Source organism: Gossypium raimondii, chromosome 13 (assembly GCF_025698545.1).
Source record: "Gossypium raimondii isolate GPD5lz chromosome 13, ASM2569854v1, whole genome shotgun sequence".
In the NCBI taxonomy this organism is placed as follows: domain Eukaryota; kingdom Viridiplantae; phylum Streptophyta; class Magnoliopsida; order Malvales; family Malvaceae; genus Gossypium; species Gossypium raimondii.
In genome coordinates this window covers 3,333,419-3,359,270 of record NC_068577.1, presented here as the reverse complement: position 1 = coordinate 3,359,270, position 25,852 = coordinate 3,333,419, and the positions used below count along the sequence as shown (strand labels likewise).

Below are 25,852 nucleotides of genomic sequence, written 5' to 3'. Positions count from 1 at the left end.
AAATCTGCACTACTTGGAGAAGGGTTTGAATTAATTTTGTGTTCGAGTTTTTTGGGCTCAAGTAGTTTGAGTCTAGGATTTTTAGGTGGGCCATTGCTAGTTCAAGCCATTTTGGATATTCAAGAACTAATATTCACTTTAAATTTGCTAGGGATAATAATTATAATATCTGAATTTAAATATCATCTCAATCTACAATATATCAGAATCCTCAAAATGCAAGGGAAATATCCACACATATTCAAATCCAAACTATTTATATCACTACATTTTATAATCAAATTAGATCGAGTTGGATTTGAGTTTATTTGATCAAATCAATTTTTGGGCATGGGTAAGAATTTACACTCTAAAAAAAGATCAAGTTATGTTTTAAGAATAAATCTTAAATTTACACTTAAATTTTTGGTACAATGTTAAATACGAAAATTAATTTTATGCAATCTTATACAAGAAATTATAATAGAGAAAAGGAGAAATATATGTAACCTTTCAATTGCATTATTCTTATAGGTGACAAAATTTATAACAAAAACACTGAATCCCAAATAATAACATAATCATGAAAAAAAAAGTGGTGTGCAAGGAGAAAATTGCTAACAATATAGGCTAGGAAAACACAGTACTAAAACTATACAACCTTGACTTATTGATAACATATTAAAGGCTAGACCATGCATATGGCTACTAAATCATTTCATGCTACTTTCAAGAAATGCGGGAGCCATTCTAGTTAATATGAATCGGAGACGACCAGGGGGAAAAACATGAATGTATCGTCTATCAGTCCAATGGTGAACTTACCGGCTTGCCTCGTCCCATGGTGAAACCCCTGGTTCCATCTGGCATTCTCGGACCCTTAGCCATCTGTTTCATAGGTGCTTCACATTGGACTGCATTGCCAGGTTGGGATGGAGCAAGCAAGCCGCGTCCACTGTGATTTTGAACACGCCCTCGGCCTTTCCCACGCCCTTTACCCCATCCCCTTTTCGATCCCACAGTATTATCCTCAGCCTTGGCAGAATAGAAATATGGTTCAAACATGAAGTTATCTTGATGTATAGCTAGAGTGTTAATTAAAATCGAAGCTTACATTGTTCTCGATGAATTCAACATGGGTTGGCTGAGAGGACTCTTCATAGTAATCAGTGAGCATCGAATCGTCATCGTCTAATATGCCATCGAAATCTGATTTTCTAGTTTTCAGAACAGACTTTGGCTGCATGTTCATTTCATATAAAAGTTGCAAACAGATTCGATTAAACATAAGCATATAATATCATGTACATGTGATTAGACGTACCGTGAGTCTAAGCAGCAACCTTACTCGAAGCCCCTTTCTCCAATTCCTTTCGTCGTTTAACTTCTCAACCTGAGGCAAATAAGTAAGCCTTGAATGGCATTGCAAAAGCATAAAAATTGAAGCATACCAAGTTGTAGCAATAGCAGAGCATTAGTGCATTAACTTACCGCTTTCTCAGCAATCTCTTTTGAATCATACTCCACAAGTGCATGTAGCTTCATGAAAATAGAAAGAAATGTGAATGATCAGCAAAGTTGTCTAGTAATCTCTTGAATCAAATAAGAAAACAGGTTTTGATTCCGACTTTCGTACCTTGTTAGACATAAAGAAATCGCTCTTAGAGCGGGAAGAATTGGATTCCTGGGGATGACATATTCGAATGTTCTTCACACTGTACAAGAACACCATTAGAATGTGCTGCAAACAAATTCCATTCTAAACATAAACCCACTAGAAAACTGAAAAAGAAATAATAAAAGATCAACCTTCCGACAACATCGAAAATCCTGTCAAGGTTCTGATGAGAGTGATCTTCAGGCAAATTCTCAACAACGACAGTACGGGACTGCATAAGAATAAGAAAGAATGCTGCATCATACACAAGTGACCCAAAACACTAAAAGGAAATAAACATGTCTTGAGAAATTCCACACTATCTTACCTGCACTTCCTCTCTGTCTTTCTCGGTGAAAGGGTGTTTACGTCGAACCTTCTTGCCGTCGTTGCTCACAACCTTTCAAGCACATAACAAAAAGATATTGGTTTAATACATATGAAAGCAAACCGAAGATAATGCTGAAGATTCAATTTAGTTTGGAGTTCCAAAAAGATTAATAGGAAAACTAAAGAACTTACAAGCTTTGAAGAGGACCTAAGTGCTTGAGCCAATAGCTGGTGGTTTGTAATGAGAGCCTTGATTTTCTTTGTAGAAGCAATAAAAGATATGGGCACTAAAGCAAAAGGCAATGCATTATGTGTTTAAAAGCAGATATGATTAAAAAAAACATAAGAACAAGAAGAGCTAGAACATTCAAGTTTCCTTACCATAACCTTCAGGATCTTTACTTATTTGCTTGGAGAAAGATTCATTTGCTATAAGACTCATGTCACTGAACTGGTACTCCACCTGTTTTATACATACAGTATTAGGATCATATCATTCTCACAATATGTAAAGATAAAAGCATCTGTGGCCTATGTTGCTTGGACTCTTCATTGTTTTTGAAGTACTCATATTTGTCCAACACATGGATAAAGAAAGGTAACCTCGAAAGATCCTCTAACTATATGGAAAAATCTAAAAGATATCTGTGTCAAATACATACTCATGTATTACATAATCAGTAACCACGGGTCGATCAACTTCTTGTTAAAAGCTATGTTGGCAACAAGGGTATGGTTAAATTTTGACAACCTAAGCATCGGTGGATATGGGTCAATCAGTTTATTATTAAAAGTTATATTACTCAATGTTGAACACAAAAATTTAAAATTTTCCATTGTATTTGGAGAATGCTGAAACATCAAATCAAGAAAAAAAAAAACTGAATGAAGTAAGCAAATCAATGAACTGCTACATATATATAAAATGATGATTACCTGTTTGATAATCTTCTGGCGGAGATCATCGTTGAGAACATTCTTGTAAGAAAAATTAGGGAAGGAGAGATTATGATTAGAGAACATATAAGCAGCAGGTTCTTGTTCACCAACGAAGAACCAATCGGAGCCAACACCAGCGCCAATGCCCCCACCACCACCACCACCACCGAGATAATGGAAACAAGGGTAATAGTAACCCGAAATGGGGATTTGGGTGTGAGAACTGGGCACAAATTCCGGTGCATGTGCATTGAATTTGAACGTCACACCATTGCTGCCACCGCTTGTTTTTGCTGAAGCTGCTGCAACCATGGCGTCTTTCATTTGAAACTTTTCTTGGGGTTGCTCTTGTGCTTGTGCCATTATTGGTTTTTCTTTAATTATTACTATTATGATTATTATGATCTCCCTCACACACACACACACATACACACTATATCTCTCCACTTTGTTTGGATATTTGGTTAAATTTGAAATTGAAAGTTGGAAGATTTTGATATAATCTCTCCTGAAGTTTAGTAACTGCAAAGGTATTGTTTTCGATAAGGATGAATCCACGATTGGCGCCCAAATATGGAGAGAGAATGGATTTTATTCCTATAAAATTTTATACATATATATAAATGGGATGCCCCCTTCGCTTTGGGGTTTGACCCCTTCTTTTTTCCACCTTCACTTTCCAATTTTCCTTAACCCATTTTGACACTCATTTTTACATTTTTTTTCCCAAAAAGGTCATTGATCAAAAATATTTTTACATGTATAATCTATAATCCATAATATATATATAAACACTTTGGTCCAAGGGATGCACACAAGCTATAACTTAAATGGTAAAAGGGTTGGGAACATCACTATTTGTATGAACACCTGCCCCTAAAATCAGGCCATTTCGATCCCTCGCAATTACTCCTGAAGTGGATGTGCTGGTTGTGGCTCTGAACCCCACATCAAAATTAACCTGTACCATCCCTTCCACCGATGGTTCCCGTCGGACAGGGTATCAGCTTTCTCAGGTAAAGACCCTTCAGCCCTCACTGATTCAGCTATGTAAGACCGTATGAACCCCGATGTAGCTTGTGTGGTTTCCTTCTTTCGTTGATGTAACCATTTCTTCCTTGCATGCCAAAGAACCCAACAAATGGTAACTAGCAACTTGCATTTTTCCATTGAGTTCTGAAGCACACACTGTAGAATTTGATCCTGGAAATCATCACTGTTTTTGCGAGGCACCGCAATTAATGCTAAATGTGGCCCAAACTTCCATTGGTAACTCACATCCCACCACATGATGAATTGTCTCCACAATTGCCACTCGTTTATTGTATAGGCTATACATAGTAGGCACATAGCCCTTGTAAATTCTCCATAGCATAATTTTCTGCTTTAGTGGACAGTATCTTCCATGGTTTATTGTAAAAAAATTTGTATTGCGAAGTAGACACAACAAGGGCACTCCCTTTGAGACCCCTTGAGACCAAGATTTTATAGCCAGTACAAATTGCATATTCATCAGTTTGCTCCCCCAACCAGACAAGAGTATCCTGAATTGCTGTAGATGAAAGAGGGATCCTTCGAATTTGCCGAGCTTCATCCAAGGTAAAAATTGAATCAATAAGATTCTCATTCCAGGATCTATTTTGCACATTAATCAGATCCGACACTGGACAAATATCTGTTCTAACAGCAGATTCCTGTATTTTATAGTGTTGCGGCCCCAACAACCATCTATCCTGCCAGATCGACACTTGCTCACTGTTACCAATCCGCCTGCCAACTCCCATCTCCAGAAGCCCTCTCTCACTCTTGATACTTCTCCATATGAGTGATGGGTAAGAACCTCACTCTGAATGCAAATTTGGCCTAGTCAACATTCTCGAAACTAACAAATTTGGCCTAGTCAACAGACGCCATCCTTGCCGAACAAGTAAAGCAACATTGAATTTACCGAAAACCCTGAATCCCATACCCCATCCTCCTCAAGTTTACACAATTTAGACCATTTACATCAATGAATACCCTCGTTTCAACTTGGAATGCGGCCACCAAAAAGTAATACTTATGCCTTCCAATTCCTTACAGAGTTTTGATGGTAACAAGAGGCATGACATGGTAGAAGTAGGTATTGCTTGTAGAATGACTTTTATAAAAATTTCCTTACCTCCCTTGGATAATAATCGAACACTCCCAACTGTTTATACGGGCCCATAATCTATCTTTTAGACCTCTGAATGCCTCCGCCCGTTTCCGCCCAACCATGGTAGGGAGTCCTAAGTGATTTTTCGAATCATAAGTTGCCCGAACCTGTAATATCTATGAGACCACATTCCTGATGCCATTATCAACATTCGAGCTAAAATATATCATAGATTTCTCAAAATTAACCCGTTGTTCCTAGCAGGCTTCGCACTCCTTAATAATATCTTGAACTACACGTGCTCTTACCTCAAATGCGTCCCCATACACAATATTACCATATGTACAAAACAAATGAGTAACCCGTGGACTTTCCCAACACACTTGTGCTCCTCAGAACCGTCCCGTCACTTGCGCCATACTAAACAGAGTGAAAAATCTCTCACTACAAATTAGGAACAAATATGGGCATAAAAGGTCCGCTTGTGGTAGCCCCCCATGGCCTGTCCATTCTCCATTGTAGTATAAGAAACCGTTGTGACACAGTGCATAACAAATGATATCCAATCCGAGTCAAAGCCCAACTTAGTCATCGTCTTCTCCAAAAAAATGTTATTCAACCCTGTTATACGCTTTACCTATATCCAATTTCTACCATAAGACTTCCTTTAGATATTGGTTCTATATATTATATAAATGGTTAGTATTTAGTTTACACAAGCAACTTTAAAACATTGAAATGTGTCTCTCTTTTTTAAATATCTAATTTTTTTAATATTTTACTATGATACTATAAAGCACTTGTCAACCCCTTAACCCTACTCGTGAAGTCTAAAAACTCGACTGACAGTGTACTAAATATTTTTCCTATATAGAAAAGAAAAGAAAACTTAACTTATACCCGACTTATTTTTTTTATTAAATGTATTTTTCATACCTAATATTTTGTTTTCTAACCCTAAACTTCAAAATTAAGCAAATAATCAGATTCTTAGATAATTGAAAGTCAAAAGCCCTAATTGTTTTGATACCTTAAAGGCCTAAAGAAAGTCAATAGCTTTGCCCAGATTTGGGCCTAACTTTCCAAGTTTCTTGGAGGAAAAATGAAAATTAAGAACATGTTGTATAATTCACTTTTTAATTAACGTGGGAGAAAAATAGTAATTACATCACTTTTTTTGCTTTAAAAAATGCTTTTTTTGTTAATCTGCTAAAAAAGCCCTTAGACTATTATACTTTATTCAAAGAAGCTCTTATACTATTTTTGTGGTTAAATAAGTCCTAACATGTTATTTTCACCTATGAAAGCCCTTGATTTTAATATTAAAGTAAAAATATTTTAAAATTTTAAACTAATGCTAATGTGAATTTGATGAAATAGTTTACTAAATAAAACACAAAACAATATTTTGAAGTTTTTGAAAGTCCTTTAATGAATTACTCTTTTGAAAATTCTAATTACCCTTTTAAATTTTGTGTTATGTTAAAGTGTGTATAATTTCTATTCAATCAATAAGAAATAAAGATAAGACCGGAAATTCAAAATATATTAAAATCAAAGGCTTTTCTAAGTAAAAATTATAAATTTAAAACTTATTTAACTAAAAGAATAATTTAAAGGCTTGTTTAAATAAAGTGTAATAGCTTAAGGAATTTTTTTACCATATTAGCTTTTCTTTTTGTTAGCATCACTTTAAAATTGAATAACTCCACAATCTTAACTTTCTGGGTACCTTTAAATTTTACCTACTTTCTTTCCAAAATTGAACAGAAATAAATAACTTAATAGAGGTACTCATGAGTCAGACTAGGTTTAAGTTGAACTTACCTATAATATTAATATACTTCATGTTTGTTTAAGCCCAGTCAAAATATGGACTTAAAATTTTGTCCAAGTCCACCCATATTTACTTTTAAGCCCGCCCATTTTATTTTTATATATATTTTAAAATATTTATATTATTTTAATTTAATATTTAATATTTGTATTTTTGTATTTATTGAATTATTTTAGTCATCTTAACATTATTTTAATGTTTACATTAGAGTAGTATTATATATTTAGTATAAGTTTAGTTTTTAAATGTGTTATAAATTGCATAATATATAAAGATAACATAATATAAAGTATTATAAACTTAAAAATGAGTCGAGCGAATGTTTAAGTCTGAACTCAACTCATATTGTAAACGGGCCTAATTTTTTGTTCAAACTCATTTTTTAAGTCTAATATTTTCATCCAAATCCTTCTGAATTCGGACGAACTTTCAAACTTGGATGAATAATTCAGCCCATGAACAAGTCTATTATATTGTATAAAAGATACAGAAGAATTAAAAAGTAACTATTTAGCAAAAAGTATTTATTATTTATAAATTTTTATAAACAATTGTTAATAAGAAAGAGAATAATATTATTATGAAAAGACATAAAAATGAATCAATAAACTAAATTTATTTAATATTTTTATTAAAATAAATTATACCAAAAATTATGTGAAAAGATTTTGTAATTATTTTTTATTATTTTAGAAAGGACAAAAACAGCTGTAGATGTAATCAATCCATTTGGACTTCTATAAAAAAAGTGAATTTTTATTTTGAATTTTTTATACTTTTAATAAATTTGTCAATATTTTAAAAATACATTTTATAAGTTATTATTTTATTATTTAAAGTTAATTTAGCAATAATTTTTATTTATACAAAAGATACCATTTCAAACATTTAATTTTAATATTATAAAATATAATAACTTTAGCATGTGAATATATAAAAATATTACTTAAAACTAGTAATTATTTTGTATATAATCAAAATTATGTAATATACTCTAATATAAATAGCCATACATGTTAAGGGGAAATCCACTCTCGTGTTGGGAAAAGTTTTTGAAGTGGCTTAATTAAATGGTAGTGTGCTTATTCGTTAAGGGGTTGGTTTTAACCTCACCAAAATCAAAATGATAAAATATTTCCTTGATGGACCCCAGGCATTCCTGATAAATTCAATGAATTCATTGAGCTCTTCTCATACCAACTGTTTGAGGTTTGAATTGCCTACTCAAATAACAACACTTCAAAGGCTTCTTTCAATAAGAAAGACAGTTCCCCCTTACAGGGTAGTGTTCTTACCCATTAAAACCGCTTAAGGAGTTGGTTCGAATCCCATCAAGACCAAAATGATAAAACATTTCCTTGGTGGACCTTAGACGCTCCCGATAAGCTCCATGAATCCTTTTGGCTCTCCTCATACCAACTGTTTGAGGTTTGAATTGCTTACTTAAAAGACACACTTCAAAGGCTTCTCTCAATAAGAAAGACAATTTCTCCCTAAGGGGTAGTGTTCTTACCCATTAAAACCGCTTAAGGGGTTGATTTCTCAAGACCAAAATGATAAAACATTTCCTTAGTGGACTTTAGAAGCTCCCATCTTTTGAACTCTTCTCGTACCATTTGTTTAAATTTTGAATTCATTTCAAAAGTTTATCAATAAAAAAGACAATTCCCCTCACTAATACCATTTTGGGTATTTAGTGATTGACAGCCAACAAGTTATGAATCATAGGCATGCGAATTTTGCTTATCGGTCATCCAATTCAACTGTCATTTGAAAAGGAAAATGGGTTTCCTCAATCATTAAACTCAATATTGTTTGTCTTGACCATATGCAAAGGCAAATAGTCTTAGCATTGATGGTTTACAACACAAGTACAAACCAAACATACAATGTGATTCATGAACAATAAACAAATGCTAGCTGGATCAACATTCATTTTGTCCCTCTTTTCATCATTTACTTTGATGATTATACTTTGGCACATGATCCCATCTTAATCTTAGAGATTTATTCTGGGTTTAAATTATTTTTTTTAAATATAAAATGAAAAATAATATTTATTTTTTTAAAAAAAAGAATATTTTTTAATAAATTTCCTTAATTAAATTAATGTTATATTGATTCACAACATTGGATTTAAATATAAAATAAAATTTAATCAGCAATGACCCTTTTCTGGAAAGGAAATGCAGGAGAGGTTCCATCATTTTTACTCATTTCATTCACCAAACCAATCTAAATATATGAAATATTAGTAGGCTCCTTGATTATAACTTGTCTTGTACAAGATTCCCTTCCATTATTATGGTTGCGAGAGTGACTGTTTTGTCATGCTCCCATATCAATTATGAACATTACAATGGATGGGTTTTAGTGGAATATGACCTGGGTTAGGTTGAAAAGGATAAAATCTTTGGTGTTTTAAAATAATTTGACTTTTGCGTTTCGAGTTCAAATCTTATGAATAAAAATCCGAGACTTTGGAATAGCCGAGGGCCAAAGACCAATAAAGAAAAGTGCATGAGAGAATAATTGAGATTGTGCATACATAAAAGACACATAAGGGAATAAGAACCCTACCCTCTTTATTCCAAGATCAGTCTGGATCTTCTGCTGTCTTCTTCCTAATACACCCAAAGCACCGTCACTCATCAAAATCTATTTCTTTAATGTTGACAAATGTTTGTTCTCATCTTGCTTACCATCAAAATGCCCTTCATCTTCTAACTAATTGCCAGAATACCACTATAAACAATAATTGCAGTCCTTCAATTCAGAATTGAAAATTTCTCCACCCAAAGTGTCCAAATTGATGATAACAGGACTTCTTTTACTAGTTGTGCAATAAAACAAATACATGAATTCGATATCCAAGGAAAGCTAAATCCTGCAAAAATTTTACATGTCTCCCTCAATTCTCAAGATCCTTCTCCTTTTATATGTATAAATACAGTGGTTGTATAAGATAAATGAATTCCTCCCATGTATACTTTCTTTTTTTTTTATCTGCAAAATTCATGGTGGGTAAACTCTATACATTGTTTTTTCTGGGTTTCTGAACATGGTTTTTCCAACTATAGCACTCGGATTTTGCATCTTCATCATCTTCCATGCTCTCACACCCTGTAGTGGAGGTCCCTCCGGTGTTTGTGGCTAACTGGAGAGGACCTTGAGGGGAACCCGACTGCGAACTGCTCCCTTTCGAGGATTCTCCAAACTGATCTTGACACATCCATGCATGACCACCACCCAAAACAAGGCCTGATTGATTTGCAGGGGTTGTTGTTGTTGTAGTAGCTGGAAGTCTTCGTGTGTGTAGCCGGTATTTCTGGAAATCAGGGAAGTTCTTACATCAATACTCGATATCAAAACTTGAAAAGAAAACCATTAATAACAAGAAAGAACCCTCACCTGCAAATGACTCTTAACTTCATCATTGGTTAAGCCATCTACTTGCATAAGTTCCCTAATCTGCTTTGGAGTGGCCACTGCAAAAAAATTTCAAAGAATTTTGACTCAGAAACTTTAAACTAGAAGGATCAATGAATGAATTGTCACAGAACAATACAATCCTATGATCTCAATTCCCAACAGATCTATGGAATCCCAGTTTCGAATATATTATCATCTATGGTCTCAAACAAAACTAGTTATACATGTATAATTCATACACATATTGAAAAACATTTGTTGGACTCTAATCTATATTTTCCATCAGATCAAGTGCAAATCCAGTCTTCCCATTGACCAAACTTCTTAATTCTAATCTAGCAGGATAATAAACAATCCAAGAACAGCAAAATCAAATTCGAAACCAGCTAAGTATATGTCTAAGTCGCCATTTGTTCCTCACCTTGGGAGCCTCCTAACTGCTGCAAAGCATTCACGAACCGGCGATGCAACTCAGGCGACCAGCACCTCCTTTGCTTCCTACCAGTCTGCTGCTGCTGATGTTGCTGAAGGTGATTCGACGGCCCCACCGGGGGTGCAGACTGAAAACTCGACCGAGCATTGGTGGCAGAAAAAGGAACCGCTCTGCTACAACTGCTCCTTGACCCTGTAGAACTGGATTCCTCCTTCAGATTATTGATTCCGGGTGTTGAAAGCGTTAGTCCATGAACCGGTATCTCCTGTTTCTCTTCTTTCCTCACTGCAAAACCCAAATTTGCCTTAAATGGCATAAACCCTCTCCCTCCTCCTCCCCTGCTTTTGCATGGATCTTCATCATTTCTCTGTTGCAACACCAACAAAAAACAGTTTAAATTTAGAAAAAATTCATTTCATTAGCTTAAATGCAGTGTCTTCCTTTTTCTTTAAGGTTACCTTAGTATCTAATTTGTGATCAGAGGAGCAATAATCATCATCAATGTTCCAAAGCTGAACTGAACTCATCCAATTTTTCTTGTCCATATTATTATTGCAGTCGTTGTTACAATCTTCTTCTTTTTTGGTGGTGATTAAGGAACCATCTTCTTCACTGTGATTATCTTCTTCCTTGTTCTTCAATGGAATAAATTCTTCCAAAACCGGTTCAACATTTCTTGCCATGCATTGCGTTGATTCCTCTTTCAATACTAAAATCGCTGCAATCAAACACACAACAAAAATAAGAATAATAAATTTGCATTAAATTAACCAAAACCCAAGTTAAAGCACTAGCTATTCTAACCAAAAAAACCCAAGCTGAAGACTAAAAGAATCGAAATCAAACGCTGGGTATTTTTTTCCCAGAAAAAAAAAGGTGATGTGAATTAGATTGTAGAAAACAAACCATCATTCAAAAGGAGCATGCAGAGAGGAAGTTCACGTTTAAAAGCATCGATCTTTTTCATTTCTTCTTCCAACCCTTTCACAAATGTATCGAGTTTCGAGACCTTATCGGAAACATTTCCGATCAGTGAAACCTCCCTGAGAAAATTAGTGATCGTTTTTGGTACGAAATTTGGCCTAAAATCCAAGCTTAGTTCTGGTGGAACCAAACCCATTTTCGATCCTTCTCTTTTTTCTCTCAAATCCTTCCCCTTTTCCTTCCTTTGTTTTTTTTTTTTTCCTTTCTTTTTTCTGTTGAAGATGATAAAAATGGAAGGTGAAATGAGGAGGAAGGCAAACGGTGAGATCTTAAAATGAAATATATAGAGAGATGAAAGGCAAAGAGATTGGTTTATTTATTTATAAATAATGTAAGTGTGGAGTGAGAGAGAAAGTAAATTTTTTTGTTTGTTTGGAAAGCGAGAAAATTAAAGAAAAAGTATAAATTTTTTGTTTTCATGGTGAGTGGGAAAATTAGATGGGTAAATTTGGGTTATAAGAAGTCACATTCGGCTCGTCGCGTATTTCATCTATGACTCGCCCTTTTGCTTGAGTTCACTCACCCTTTTTACGTAGCTCACCTCTTTCAAAACGGTCGATTCTATTTTTTTTCTCATTTAATACCTAATTTAGTACTTTGAGTTTGACATTATTTCAATATGGTACATGTATTTCTTTTGTCTGACAAAAAATATATATTTATCGATATTAACTTTTTAATATTTAATTCAGATTTGATGAATTGAATATATTAAAACTTTGATGATTTGTTAATAGAATAAATTTAGTTTTAATTGTGATTTTTGTTTAATTTTTAAATTTGTCCGATTTTTTAGTTTTATGGTCGATTCGACTAAAGTTAATTACTAAGATTAATAGTTAATTATGAATTTCTTTCAAATCAATCTTAAAATCTGAATTAAACATTAAAAATTTAGTTATAATTTTTCAAATATTAAAAATAAGAATCAAATTTGGGTTTTATTGATCATTAATTAAAATTATTTATTTTATACAATCAATCAAGTGAAGCAATAACAAGAAATCTGATTTTTCAAACATCTTTCTCATTGAATAAAGACGAAAAGTCTATTCAAATAGGATTTAAACATTATACACGAAAATAACATTCCTTTTGTACTAAATGATTCCATCCAAAATGTTTATCAACAATAAATAAATATGAAATTTTGATTACATTTATTTTAGTTTTAAAATTAAATATATTTTATTTTTAAAATTAATTTATGTTTTCTATTGATTTGGTTTTAGTTATTAAAACATGTATTATATTTGTAAATTCATTTAATTTGATTATAATTTATATGTATTTGTTGAGGGTTTTCAACTCTTTCAAGAGAATTTTATGAAGTTTTATCTCTTCGGGGCCGATGAATCTTCAATATGTTTGTGATTGTCTTCGGTGAGCATTCTGTCTCCTAATTTTATTGCACTTGAAGAAACAGAAGGTTCAGAGAAAGAAAACACCCTATTAAGTGAGAAATTATTTTATAGACCCTTTCCACCATATTATTCATCTCCCCTTCCAATTGTTTATTAACATTTCAGTAATTTTTTCATGTTATTGACACATAAATGTGATTTTTTTATCCCAAACCTTGAAACTAGAATCTCAAATTTCAAACTTTGAACCCCAAATTCAAGGTTTAGGATTTAGAGTTTGGTGTTCTCGATTTAAGATTCAGGGTTCTGGGTTCAAGATAAAAGAAAATTACAAAAATTAAGTGTCAATAACATGAATTGAAATGTCATTAAATAATTAGAGAGAGGTCATGAATGATGTGGTGAAAATGATCCATAAAATAATTTCTCGCATGAATAAACCAACCACCAAAAAATTGATAATTAATTCAAATGATGATACATTTATATACTTACGCCTCGTTTAAGATATAGTTGAAATCCATTAAACAAGGCGTAAGCATAAATGTATTATAGCTTGAATTAATTTTATTTTTCTTAAAAGAAAATATTTACAAATTTCTCTCCATCAAATCAATCTCCCCCATTTTTTTTTTCTTTCTAAAAGCTCACCTTATTTTAAACAAAATCTTGTAGCATTAAGATGTTGACTTGGTCAGATTGACTTTAAGCACAAGCAAATAAATTATGTGAAAAGAAAATAAATCACAACTTTTGATGAGAGGAGATTGGTCAAATGCTCAAAAAAATTGAAGGAATCATTTTGGTTTGTGTGATGAACAAAAGGCAGCCAATGTGGAATTTTAATTTACTTCTTTGTTTTTCACCATTATTATTTAATATTAATTAAAAGGCTATTTACCATTGTTCAACTTCACTTTCCCTTTTTGTTTCTTCTCATGTTTCATACTGGGGAATCCCCCATTTAGTCTGTTGGTTTTATTTGGTGGATTAGAATTTATTATTATTATTATTTTTCCCCACCTACACCTTTCTTAGAATATATAGTATTAGAGATTACGTGACTTGAATCCTGTCATTTGTTGAAAAAATAAATACAGTGACAAAATAAGGAGGTCTGTGGGGGTGAGAGCCTGATGGCCGTAGAGCCCCCGCTGTACGAACCATACCGCATAAATTGAGTCCGTATAGAACTACACTTCTACTATTTGACTTTGATTAGAACAGGGTTTTTCAACCCTTAAATAGATATAGCCAAAACTCCTCTTGTATTATTCGCTTTTCAATATTAGTGAATTTTTTCTTCTCTGCCCGTAATTTTTGCCTGAAAGAGTTTCCACATAGAATCTGTATGTTCTTATTTTTCTTTTCTTATTGCTTTGTGATAATTTTATCGTCATTATCGACATTTATTATAACAACCAATTGTTTCCACAACAAAAAAAAAACCCGTTTTACTATCTTTTATATTGTAATTGTGTTTTTAAGTTTTACATATGTGAATGTTTTGTATTATAGTATAAGATGTAACCATGTCACATTTTAATTTAGTAGATCTAGTACCCTATGCTTTTTGGAATAAATAACTTTTCCCCACCAATTTGAAAAGAAGAAATTGGTGTAATCTATATTATATAAACAAATTCAACTAGGATTATGATTGCTTTAAAAGTGATGTTTGAATGAGAATCTAATCTTTTTTTTCTTTTAAATCCTAGGGTTAATAACCCATCCATGACTTGTTACATAAATATTAATTTCTACTACAATTGCTCAAGTTCCAATTTTCAACATCTTTTTGGTATAATTTTTCTAATATAAATCATTACTTTCTAACACCCAACTATGGTTATCTTGTATAGTTGAAGAAGCTAAACAGGGTTATTATGATTCAACATAAATTCTTATACCTATACCGTAATGCTTTTATCATCGAGTCAAGAGACTGTTGATAACTAACTATAAGTTTTAACTTAATTCGTATCATTGTTGTTGAAATATTTTGAAAAATATGAATACAAACACGTTTAAGCGTGTAATATCTTTCATTCCTAAAAAGTTTTTTATTAAATAAAAGAGCTTAAAAACACAAAAGATGGGTGTATTCGCCATGATTGGAGGGTGTTTGAACACTTCCCTTTGAAGAAAAGTACAACATTAAATTAAAAAAAAAAAAGGGGGGGTGTGTTGGGAAACCTAGAGATAAGGAATCTTAGAGATGATTGGGACCCAAATGTCGATATTGTTTTAGATATGAGTTTGAGTTGAGAATAAACATTGCATCAACCCAAGCCAAGCAAGATGCTACTTTTAGTCCTTTTTTAAAAAAAAATTTCTCTACCTAAAAGGACAAGCTTTTACAGCCTTTTAGATTCCATTCTCTTCCTTAGAATTAAGAATCTCTTTATTTATTTATTGTTTTAATTATTAGTTAATTACATTTAATTATTCTCCTATGTTTATGATTTTGTTGGATCCTTTTATATATATATATTTTATATCTATAACGAATATAAAGATGTAATTCTTTCATGCTGATTAAATCTTAATTTAATTGGTTTGATTATTATTATTAATATGAGTTCGAGTGCGTTAAAAGACATTATCTTCTTATCTATAGGTTAAAGAGAAATAATAAGTAATTCTAAGTACTATATAAAAATAATGAGATATAATCGGTATAGTTATATATATATATATATAACCCTTGAGTTAGGTCAAAAGATAAAGTAATGTTAAATTTTTATGATTAAAATTTGGAGATTGATTTCATTGGTTTTAATTTTGACTTTTTTAAGCTAATTTTCAACAACTTTGTCATTTTGATTTAATTTAAAATATTATCTTAAAGTTGATTAAAGTTATAAACTTAAAAGTATTCAAGTATTTATCTTTTAGTAACAATTATCCATTTACAAAATATAAAAATATGCTTTAAATTTTGTACTTTTTATATATCTACGTTTATTTTAAATAATTTAGTTCCTTTACTTTTTAAAATTTTTCAAAATCCAAGTTAAATTCTAAACATTGTTAAATTTTTTTGTTAATTTTAAAATTATGACAAGATCGATCCTTTTAATTTATTACATGACTATCAAACTAATTTTACTAAAATTTAAGTCAAGATATTATTATAAAGAACTAATTTACGACTAACTTGCCCGTTATATAATAAAATATTGTTATAAAGAATGTTTGTAATAGTGAAAATTAAAACCAAAATAATTATTTATGTTCTTTTCTTAAATAATTGTTCTTTAAAAATTTTCTATAAATAATTTTTTAATCTTTCAAATCAATTTTTTTCTTACACTCATATTTCAAATATATAATAATTAAATAAAGTTTATAGAAATTTTTTGTATTTTTTCAATTATTATATCTCAAAACAGTGAAAATATATAATCATTCGTTCTGTCGGATGCTTGTAAGTTGTTGTAACCAAAGAATCTATTCATGTCTTGTTTTTTTTTTTTTATGTTACCAATATTGTCTTCTTTTAATTTTATCACCTTTATTTTCGAAAATCATTTTAATAATTAATTAATTAATTAATTTTAGTCTTTTATATATAATATCAAGAGCGATTTAAATCTATGCTAAACAAATATATGATAAAATGTTTAATTATTGTTCCATACGAGTTAAAATAATTAATAAATTTTATTAAAATTATTCTCACTATAAAACCATTGGATGAGAAAAATAAAATTCCTCCTAAATTAATTGCAACTTTGAGAGGGAAAAATCCAATGTTTTGAATGATTTTAATATTTTATTTAATAAAAACCCTTAATTTTATGTAGGAAGTCATGTTGCATGTTTAAATTGTATAAGCAAAATTTCATAATTAACTCTTGGAATTTTATTTTTTAAATAGTGCCAAACTATAGAAAATAAAATTTAGATTATAGTTGAAAAAAGTATATGAAAATTTGTGGGGTTTTATTTGGTTGATTTTGATTCCATTTTATTCAACTAATAATTAAATATATTTATTTTTGAAATTTTATTCAATTTTGTATATAATTAATTATGTTTCACTATATGAGTAAATATTAATTCATTCGAGGAATAATTATTTACACAGCCTTTCAAAATATTTTTATATAAAATCAATAAAATTCTAGAAATGATGAAATATATTTACCATTTAAACCTAAATTTTATTTATTTCTTACATAAACCTTTAATAAATTTATTAGAAATAAAAAAATAACATCGTAATGAACTTGAATTTAACAAAATAGAATAAGTGTATTAACAGTTTGACTTGAATTTTGAAATTAGAAAAGAGACTAAATTCTAAATTAATGGAGAGGGCAGGGAGTTATTATACAGTTTAACCTTTTATTATTATGTTAATATTTGTAAGAAGAATAAGAGAGAGAAAGAGGATCATATGTTCTAGATTTATTATTAGGATACTCTATTTGAACGAAGAATCCAAGGGAAAGAAAAATGGTATCTGTAAAGCTGTATGTCTGAAAATTTAGTCCCAACACTTTCGTATTATATTCGTGAAAAAGGAATATATTTGAATTGGCTTTTTATGCAGCGACGGTGCTATTCTTCTATTAGTTTTCCCTTTTATCCCCAAACTCACTCCAAACGCTACATTTACTTGTGGTTAGTGTAAAATTGATGGTGACGATGAGATTAAATTTTAAACACACATCCATCCAAAAGAAACGCAAACAAGAGAAAAGTATGTATTTTTTTTCATGTTTTATGGTATAAATATCTGCTTCATCCATGACCGCTACCACCGCCACGGATGTAAAAAATGATAAAGAGATTGCTTGTTGTGTTTTTTTGTAAAAATTTCCACAAGATTCAGTGAATGAGAGCCCATCATTTCTGCTTCTTTCACCATCAATTAACATCCTCTCAACTGGGAAAAAAAAGAACAATTGAACCCAAAGAACAAAAAGATACCTTATTTAACAGGGTTTTTCGAACCAGACACACTTAAATTCCTTATCAAAAAGCATCTTTCACGTGATGACAAGTCCCATTGTTTCATACTTTCATGGCGTTTTTGTGACTTCTCTTCGTCAGGGTATCTTTTTGTCCCCATCCTTACACCATCTATTATTACCTTATTCACCTCCATCTTACGTTACTTCTTAATCTTTCAACTATTCTAATCCAATCCTCAAACTATCGCTTAGTTTAATTATAAGTTCGAATTTAACATGAAGCATATTAAGTGCATGGATCAAGATTTTTACTTTTATTTTAGCCCTTTTGTCCTCAATAAATACCCATCAATAGACAACACTAGATCAAATTAGACCTGATAATGGGTTAGGTCACCCACCTAAGTCTAAAAGCTCATCTGAAAAATGAGAGAGTTTGGACAAAAAATAAAACCTATTTTCTAAACAAGCCAAGCCTCAGACATATATTTTTTGATCGAGTCACATGCCTATACTATTTTTTTTTGTATTTTTAATTTATTAGAAAATATTTATTTTAATATTTTTAGTGTATTTGACTTATTTTTTAAAATTTATTTTTATATAAAAAAATCTAAAGAAATACTATGGTTGGGCCGAGTTAAGCTTGGGTTTAACATTTTTAATATGGGTTGGGCTTAAGCAAAATTTTAGACCCATTTTTTAGTCGGGTCAAGACTGAGCCTAAAAAGTAGGCTTAAAATTCTACATCAACTCAACCCATGATCAGGTCTAGATCAAATGTGTTAAAAACAAATTTTAACAAGTGATATTTAAGGTGTTTATGCGATAGGTTAAAACATGTTATAACATTTGATCCACATTTTTGAAACACATTCCATGTTAGATTCAAATTAGCATTTAATAACCAAGCTTACGACTAGATAAACAAAACATATAATTGATACATTAAAAATAAATAAAAGATTTTAAAATTTTGATCTCTAATTTAAAAATAAACAAAATTGATATAAATCTAAATGTTAGAACCTCACATATTTCCACAATTAATGTAAAAACAGCGGTACTTGTGAGATTAAATACTGTAAGGTGAAAAAGAATATATATATTTTTAAGGTTGTTTTAGTGAAATAAGGGTCTTGGTGTCTTTGTCTACTTTAACAGAGTAGTTGAGTGGTGCAATTGTTCCTTTTAGAAAATTACAGACATTATATTTAATTTATTTAAAATATTTTCTTCCCAACATTGGGTGTTTTCTTTTGTGTGGCCCAATTTCAATTTTTCAACCAAAAATCTTATAATATGCTTTGCAAGAAGATCAAAAGATACTTTATCTTACCTACATTAGATTGGCTTTTCATGATTTGACTAATTTCAATCCTATCTTCAATACTAACTTCCAAAATCATTAATGGTGTATATATGGTTAAATTTTGTTGTTAGTCCTTGTATTTTGATAAAATTTATAATATAGTAGTCTTTATTTATAATTCCTTAACTATTTATTGTTTTTGTCATTGATGATGTGTCATATTATGGTCCAATGGATGAAGTTGGAAATCTTATATTCGAGTTTCAGTAATTACATGAGTTTTCTGGAAATTTTATTTTTATTAATTAGTCAATTATTTAATTTAATACTTACAATAATTAATTTTAATTAAAACTGATATAATTATAATTAAAACAACTCCATTGAAATAAGCGTGCAAGAGATCATCATAGTAATTACTTATAGCTTTTCATGATAGCTAGGAAAAAAAAGTTTCACATTCATAACTTTTTTCCTTAAAAAAAGTACGAGACATTGTTTGAATTTATGGTCAAGCTATGGTATTAGTCTCTCCATTATACTTAAATTCGCGATTTAGTTTTTATACTCTTTTTTTAGTAAATTAAAAGAGAGGCGACTAGCGCGACTCGAATCTAGGCCACACTTGGAGCGATGAACATCTTGGCCATCAAGCCAAGACATGGGTTTTAGTTTTTGTACTTTAATTGTTCGTAATGTAATTCCTTTAGTTTTATAGTATCATTAGTTTAACCCGAATATTAACTATTTCAATTAAAATGTTGATATGAACTTTTTTCTTAAAATCACTTATTTTGACACCAAAAATTAATGTCAATTTGATGTATTAGGTATTTTTATTAAAAAAAATCCATCACTATTAATGGTGTTAATTATTTGAACAAACTAATAATATTATAAAAGTAAAAGGACTAAATTATGAAAAATTAAGATGTGAGAACTAAATCCAAAATAGAGCATAATAAAGGGATCAAACAAAGAATTTAACCTGAAATGATTGACCCCTTGATGTAATAATTTCTCAAACAAGAAGTCCATATATATATCGGAGTGTCGTGTACAAAACGAGGGTAAAAGAATCGGCTCGCCGCATTTGAACGGCGGTGCTTTAAACAATTGGACCGCTCTCACCCAACTACATGGGTCCCATGCTTCAAAATTAGATTCTCTTCTTTTCCCTTAATTTTTTGTTGTTGTTTATTTATTTATTATTTAAATCTAAAAGTTTTTAAACAACTACCCATAATTCAGCAATTCAACCAATTTATAATATACTGATAACAATATCAATTGAGCTAAAACGTCGGTTTTATTAATTTATTTAAGAACTCTCCACTGTTTAATTTTTACCATAAAATTTTAACCCAAATTTGTATTTAAAGAACATTAAACTCCCAATCCACTTGAACTAAAAGAAATTTATTATTATTAAATTTCATTTTCTGTACATCCTAAAGAAAATATAAAAGTGAAAATTGCAGACAGGCATTAAAATTTTCTCTCCGACAGTCTTGTCATCATTTCAAATTCAATGGTCTGCCACATTCCATTTCTACCATAGAAAAAAAATGCACAAAATTCCAAAATCCTTATGATCTTGAGGACATGGTATTTTGATGGTTCCCACATGTAAATGCTGTAAGGGATAGTACAAATTATTATTAAATTATCTTAAGCTTTGGCAAATCAAGTTTTTTTTTTAAATTATTTCAAACATAATTATTGATTCCCACTTGAGATAAGAAAAAGATGGTAAATAGGGCCTTCCATACATGACACAACAAAGGCATCCAACTCTACCCATTTCTCAACAAAACATTGGCTGGTCACTTTCTAACCATATTGGAGGCCTTCTCAAAATTAGCAATTCCAGTTCCAGTTCTCTACCACCTGCAATAACTATGAAGTTGATGCACAAAGCTCTACCATAGTCACAACATAAATGTATATGCATATGTATATATAGTTTTCTAGCATAGTCACATGGTCACAATATATACATGTATATATGGACACTGAAGCAATGAACTTACTTTAGAAGGGTGAAGAAGATGAAGGAAGAGTGCGTCATGGAAACAAGGGCTGGTAGAGAAGCCCTGTATTTTCTGGATAACCAAGCATTATATTAAGATTTTGTAGTGCTTGACCCGAAGCTCCCTTCACAAGATTATCAATCTGCAGAACGGGTTTTTTTAAGAGCTCAGAAAACAATGAGAGGAGAGCACATTGAAATATCGTGCGTTTAATACATACAACTGATATGATTATTGCTCTTCCAGGTATTCGATCAGGAAAGACATTCATAAAACAATAGTTGGAACCGCGAACATTATGAGTACGTGGTACAACTCCCTTGTCTAACAGTTTTACAAATTCTTCATCCTGAGAAAAAAAAAAAAAAGGAAAGAAAAAGTAAAACAAGTATTTAGGCACATGCAAACTACAGCCATTGAGAACCCTCAAATAAGATGAGATGCACAAAGTATAAAACCAATCATGCTAGATAAGATGTACCTCGTAACTTTTTCTTAGTTGCTGGTATAAATCCTCCATTGTAACTCCTTGAGACATTTCGACGTATATTGTTGATTGCATTCCACGGATCTGGTATGACAATTAAGGAAAAGAGAGTCCCATGTTCTCAGTTCTTTCGAAAGGAAAAGGAACACACTGATTATTAACACAGGTATGCATAGACATCTCACCATTGGCATTAGGTGCGGTGTGAAACTAACGTTTATTTTTGACTGAGCAGCATCAGATAGTCCTTGTTCAATTTCGGGAACTGCAGTGCAAAACAGAACAAATATCACAGCCTCAGGTTTCATTGAAGAGGATAACAATATTATAAACTTTAGGCCTCAATAGTTCCATTAAAACTAAACATCCCACTACCAAAGTTATCATAGTTACATAAAATAATTAAGTAGAATTAACAGTTCTAAATTGGGTATAAAGAATAGAACAAAAATAAGTACAACAATTTCAGAGAGGCCAGGATCTGTTTACGTTATTACAAGACGTAGACAACTATGAACGCCCCAAAGTCAAGAATGCATTTACTCCACATACTCACCATGGCGATGTTTTGTAACACCATAAGAATATATGCCTTCAGCTATTTCAGAGTATAAATTTGCTTCTTTGGCTCCACGTCCTGAAAAAGTAACCTGGATCAGAAAAAAAATAAAGGAACGCGGCAAGATAGAGAAAAAGCTTATAAAAGGTGCATGTATATGTAGAAGCCAATGAAGGAAGCCAACCAGCTCCACTGACACCAGATTTTGAGTCGATAATGATATTTCTGTGTTCAATGAGTTTAGCCTGCAAGTCTAAGGCAAAAAAAGTAAAACACTGCAAGTGGATAAGGATAGATTCAAATGGTATGGCATTGGCACGACAGCAATCACGCAACAAGATTTTCAATATGGTAGAGATATTAAAAGCAACATTAATATAACATCTACATCATTGAAGAATGAAAACATTGTCTCCTCAAGTCAATAAACTGTGACATGAAACTACTTAAAACACAATAAAAGGACATTAACCTTTATCAAGGGAACGAGCGGAAGCTGAATTGATGTTGGATAACAACCAGGATTAGCAACTAGGCGTGCATTTTTTACATCCTCTCTTGAAATCTCAGTCAAGCCATATACAGCTTCTTTCTGGATTATGGGGAAAACTAACTAGTTAACATAAAGAACAACATAGCAAAAAGCAAAACAGAAGAAACTTTCAAGAACGGAAATGGAAAAGACCATATCATTTGGCACCCCTTCCTAGAAAAGAAACAAGAAAACCATCCAAAAAGGAAAAATTGCAAAAAGAGTAACTATAGGAAATCTCAGGGGTTAAAGAGAATTCTTTCAAAAGGAACTTGCAGTGATATATAATGATTAGGTGCAGTAACTTCTGTAGACTGTATTAAGTAAAGAAATTATCTTGTATTTATATATAACAATAAAAAGAAGAACCTGCAAATCTGAAGCGCTATGTGGTTGACCATACCATTCCTCATACTCAGCGATATCTCTTAGCCGAAAGTCCTGAAAATCATTTCATTAACATTACGTAATCAGCAAACTTTGCACCAGACATGTAAACAGATCTTTAGAAGAACAGAAACATAAGTTAATTGAAAAAGCATACTGCAGATAGATCAACAATCTTCAAATGGCGAGGGAGGCCTTTGATGATATCCTAAAAGATATCAAAATAAACAAATTTTGTCATGATAATTGATAAGAATGAATCTACTACATTAATTGCAAAGAAGAAAAGCTGTCAGGTAATGAAATTACAGAGCACCTGTGTAGTTCCATGAGGCAAACAACAGAATACAGCATCCACACTGGAAAAGTCTGCATCCTTAACCGAAACCATGGTCGGCAGATCCTGCGAAAAACCAATGCACTCAACAATTACCCTAAAGAAAACACAACAATGACATACTTCAGCATTTACAATCAATTATTATATGGTAGTAAAATTCATTCATGCCCCAAACTCGAATTTTTAGTTTCGGAACAAAGAAAGACTGTTTGCTTACTTGTGTTATCAAATGAGGAAACACTGAACCCATAGATTGGCCAGCTTTTCTATCAGCAGTCATCAATGTAATACCAAAGTATGGATGGTTAGCTAGAAGCCGAACAATCTGTGAGAAAATAAAATAGAATTAACATACAACTAACTTCGCTAGAATCAACTTAATTGTAATACTTAACAATTAACATACAACTAAACAACACATTGTATATAAACTCAAACCTCAGCTCCAGTATAACCACTAGCACCAAGGAGACCAATGCGGACTTCCTTTTTGTTCTTTTCTGAAGATTGCATGCATTTTGTTGATAATACTGAGGCTCCTCCTACATAAAACTTTACTCTTTGGTTTCTATTCTTCACTTTTGAAATCTTCACTTCTCCCTAAAATTTGGAACACCCCAAGTTAGATTTTGGGGTAAAAGAAAAATAAAAAAAAAGAAGATATCTTGAAACTAATGAACTTGGATTTTGTGCGTGTGTGTGTTTTCCCCCAACATTTTCTAGGGAAACAAACAGAAAGCTTTTGGTTGAAAACAAACGTACCTTCCGCAAATAACCTTGATTGAAACAAATTGAATTGAAAGTAGCAGTGCTCATTTTTCCAACAAAATTCTGAACCCCAAAATCCAAAGACAGGAAAAAAGAAGAAAGGATGATGGTTGAAATATTAGAGAACCCAAATCAAATCCTAAAACCCTAGAATCTGAGAAAGGGGTTTTCTTTTGTTTGTTAGTGTTACCTTGAAGGCATGTGAAAACTCCGTGCAACTGTGTGACGTGGAGAAACTGAGAAGAGCACGTGCGAAATTCAACGGAACCTTTTCACCTTAGCACCCTACAACTAAAAAATATATTTATATTTATTTTAATTTAATAATTATAATATAATTTTATATATAATTTTTTAAGGTTTTACATTATAGTAGTATTGTATATTGCTATAGATTTAAATTTTATATGTTATAAATTATATAATATAAAACATCATCAACTTTAAAAATGGGAAGAGTTTAAGCCTGAACTCGACCCATATTTTAAATGGACCCTTTTTTGTCTAAATCTATTTTTCGGGTCTAATATTTTTGCTCAAATCTTCTCAAATTTCGAGAGGGCCTTCAAGTATGGACAGGTAACCTACCAGTGAACAGATCTAGACATGATGAATTAGAGAAAAAATTATAGGAAAATATTAACTAGATTTAATGTAAGACCACACGAATCTAAGATTACTATGTTTGATTCATTTGACTATAATGTAATATTGAAATGTTTGGTTATTTGATTGATTTTATCATAAAAATTTAATCAAACAACCAGTAAATATTAAAATTATAACGAGTGATAGGAAGAACCAAAACTGTTAAGCCGGAAAGCTTTGCTGCGGATATTCCGTCTTCCGGCTTTGCCATACAATCTGCCATGGCATCATATAATTAGGTGGTGAGAAAGGGTCTGGTTTTACGAACTCTAATTGCTAGTCTTTCACGAAAAACGATTATGCTTAAGCTATATCCGAATCCCTCTATCGATGATGCAACACTGATTCTTCGAAGTTTTTGGATCCATTATCATTTCCATGCAAATTATATATATGCAGAAGCGGAGATGGTTCATTGGTTGTGCGTCGAAGTTATCGAGTTTTCTAATGCTTTCTTGATTTTTCAGCGAAACTTCTAAAGTATCACAGTAGTTCTAAGCCATTGGAATGAGTAAATTAGATGGTGGGGAATCCACTGCAGACCGTTTGAATTCTCGGGTTAAAAGCAAGTCAGAAAGTCCATTTCATCCAATTTATAACCCAAGCAAGATTAAATTGCACTTTAAGTCCTCAATCTTTTCAAACCTTTCGATTTGGTCCTTTGATCACACTTTCAAATCTAAAATTCTTTTCATTTATTCTCATATCCAAAACCAATTTATTTTCAAAAGAAATCTTTGAATTAACAAATTTTACATTTTTCTCCAGA

The 25,852-nt window shown here is 31.5% G+C and overlaps 3 protein-coding genes across 4 annotated transcripts; all 3 read right to left on the bottom strand.

Annotated features, from left to right (window-relative positions):
- Positions 1-543: 543 nt before the first annotated feature.
- On the bottom strand, positions 544-3,454 carry LOC105781838 (la-related protein 6C). The gene is made up of 10 exons (XM_012606354.2): positions 2,903-3,454; positions 2,348-2,429; positions 2,159-2,253; positions 1,965-2,036; positions 1,789-1,868; positions 1,616-1,694; positions 1,471-1,518; positions 1,304-1,372; positions 1,094-1,219; positions 544-1,014 (listed from the first exon to the last, which is right to left on the bottom strand). The coding sequence occupies exons 1-10, from the start codon at positions 3,266-3,268 to the stop codon at positions 784-786; spliced, it is 1,248 nt and encodes a 415-aa protein (XP_012461808.1). The 5' UTR covers positions 3,269-3,454; the 3' UTR covers positions 544-783.
- Positions 3,455-9,688: 6,234 nt separating this feature from the next.
- Positions 9,689-12,039, bottom strand: LOC105783481 (transcription factor HHO6). Its single transcript, XM_012608969.2, has 5 exons — positions 11,651-12,039; positions 11,203-11,462; positions 10,733-11,111; positions 10,291-10,367; positions 9,689-10,207 (listed from the first exon to the last, which is right to left on the bottom strand). The coding sequence occupies exons 1-5, from the start codon at positions 11,862-11,864 to the stop codon at positions 9,911-9,913; spliced, it is 1,227 nt and encodes a 408-aa protein (XP_012464423.1). The 5' UTR covers positions 11,865-12,039; the 3' UTR covers positions 9,689-9,910.
- An 8,859-nt stretch (positions 12,040-20,898) lies between these two features.
- Positions 20,899-24,598, bottom strand: LOC105783987 (probable N-acetyl-gamma-glutamyl-phosphate reductase, chloroplastic). Of its 2 annotated transcripts, none has more exons than XM_012609717.2 (14): positions 24,430-24,598; positions 24,106-24,267; positions 23,885-23,992; positions 23,644-23,730; positions 23,485-23,535; positions 23,310-23,381; positions 22,881-23,000; positions 22,593-22,653; positions 22,406-22,486; positions 22,035-22,114; positions 21,844-21,933; positions 21,583-21,711; positions 21,363-21,504; positions 20,899-21,228 (listed from the first exon to the last, which is right to left on the bottom strand). In XM_012609717.2, exons 1-13 carry the CDS (start codon positions 24,481-24,483, stop codon positions 21,397-21,399), a joined length of 1,203 nt encoding a protein of 400 aa, XP_012465171.1. In that variant the 5' UTR covers positions 24,484-24,598; the 3' UTR covers positions 20,899-21,228; positions 21,363-21,396. The 2 variants fall into 2 exon arrangements, with proteins under 2 accessions (XP_012465171.1, XP_012465170.1); XM_012609716.2 differs by having other exon boundaries at positions 20,899-21,219.
- Between the last annotated feature and the right edge of the window lie 1,254 nt (positions 24,599-25,852).

Bases quoted from the DNA above. Each gene is read 5' to 3' on its own strand.
- LOC105781838 (XM_012606354.2), bottom strand. From the start codon at position 3,268: ATGGCACAAGCACAAGAGCAACCCCAAGAAAAGTTTCAAATGAAAGAC. The intron at 1,869-1,964 runs GTAAGATAGTGT...ATTCTTATGCAG, and splicing joins AAGACAGAGAGGAAGTGCAG to TCCCGTACTGTCGTTGTTGA. The intron at 1,519-1,615 runs GTACGAAAGTCG...ATTTTCATGAAG, and splicing joins ATTTCTTTATGTCTAACAAG to CTACATGCACTTGTGGAGTA.
- LOC105783481 (XM_012608969.2), bottom strand. From the start codon at position 11,864: ATGGGTTTGGTTCCACCAGAACTAAGCTTGGATTTTAGGCCAAATTTC. The intron at 11,463-11,650 runs GTTTGTTTTCTA...GTTTGATTGCAG, and splicing joins CATGCTCCTTTTGAATGATG to CGATTTTAGTATTGAAAGAG. The intron at 11,112-11,202 runs GTAACCTTAAAG...GTGTTGCAACAG, and splicing joins ATCACAAATTAGATACTAAG to AGAAATGATGAAGATCCATG.
- LOC105783987 (XM_012609717.2), bottom strand. From the start codon at position 24,483: ATGAGCACTGCTACTTTCAATTCAATTTGTTTCAATCAAGGTTATTTG. The intron at 22,115-22,405 runs GTGAGTATGTGG...TTTGCACTGCAG, and splicing joins TGTTACAAAACATCGCCATG to TTCCCGAAATTGAACAAGGA. The intron at 21,934-22,034 runs GTGAGATGTCTA...TTGTCATACCAG, and splicing joins CACCGCACCTAATGCCAATG to ATCCGTGGAATGCAATCAAC.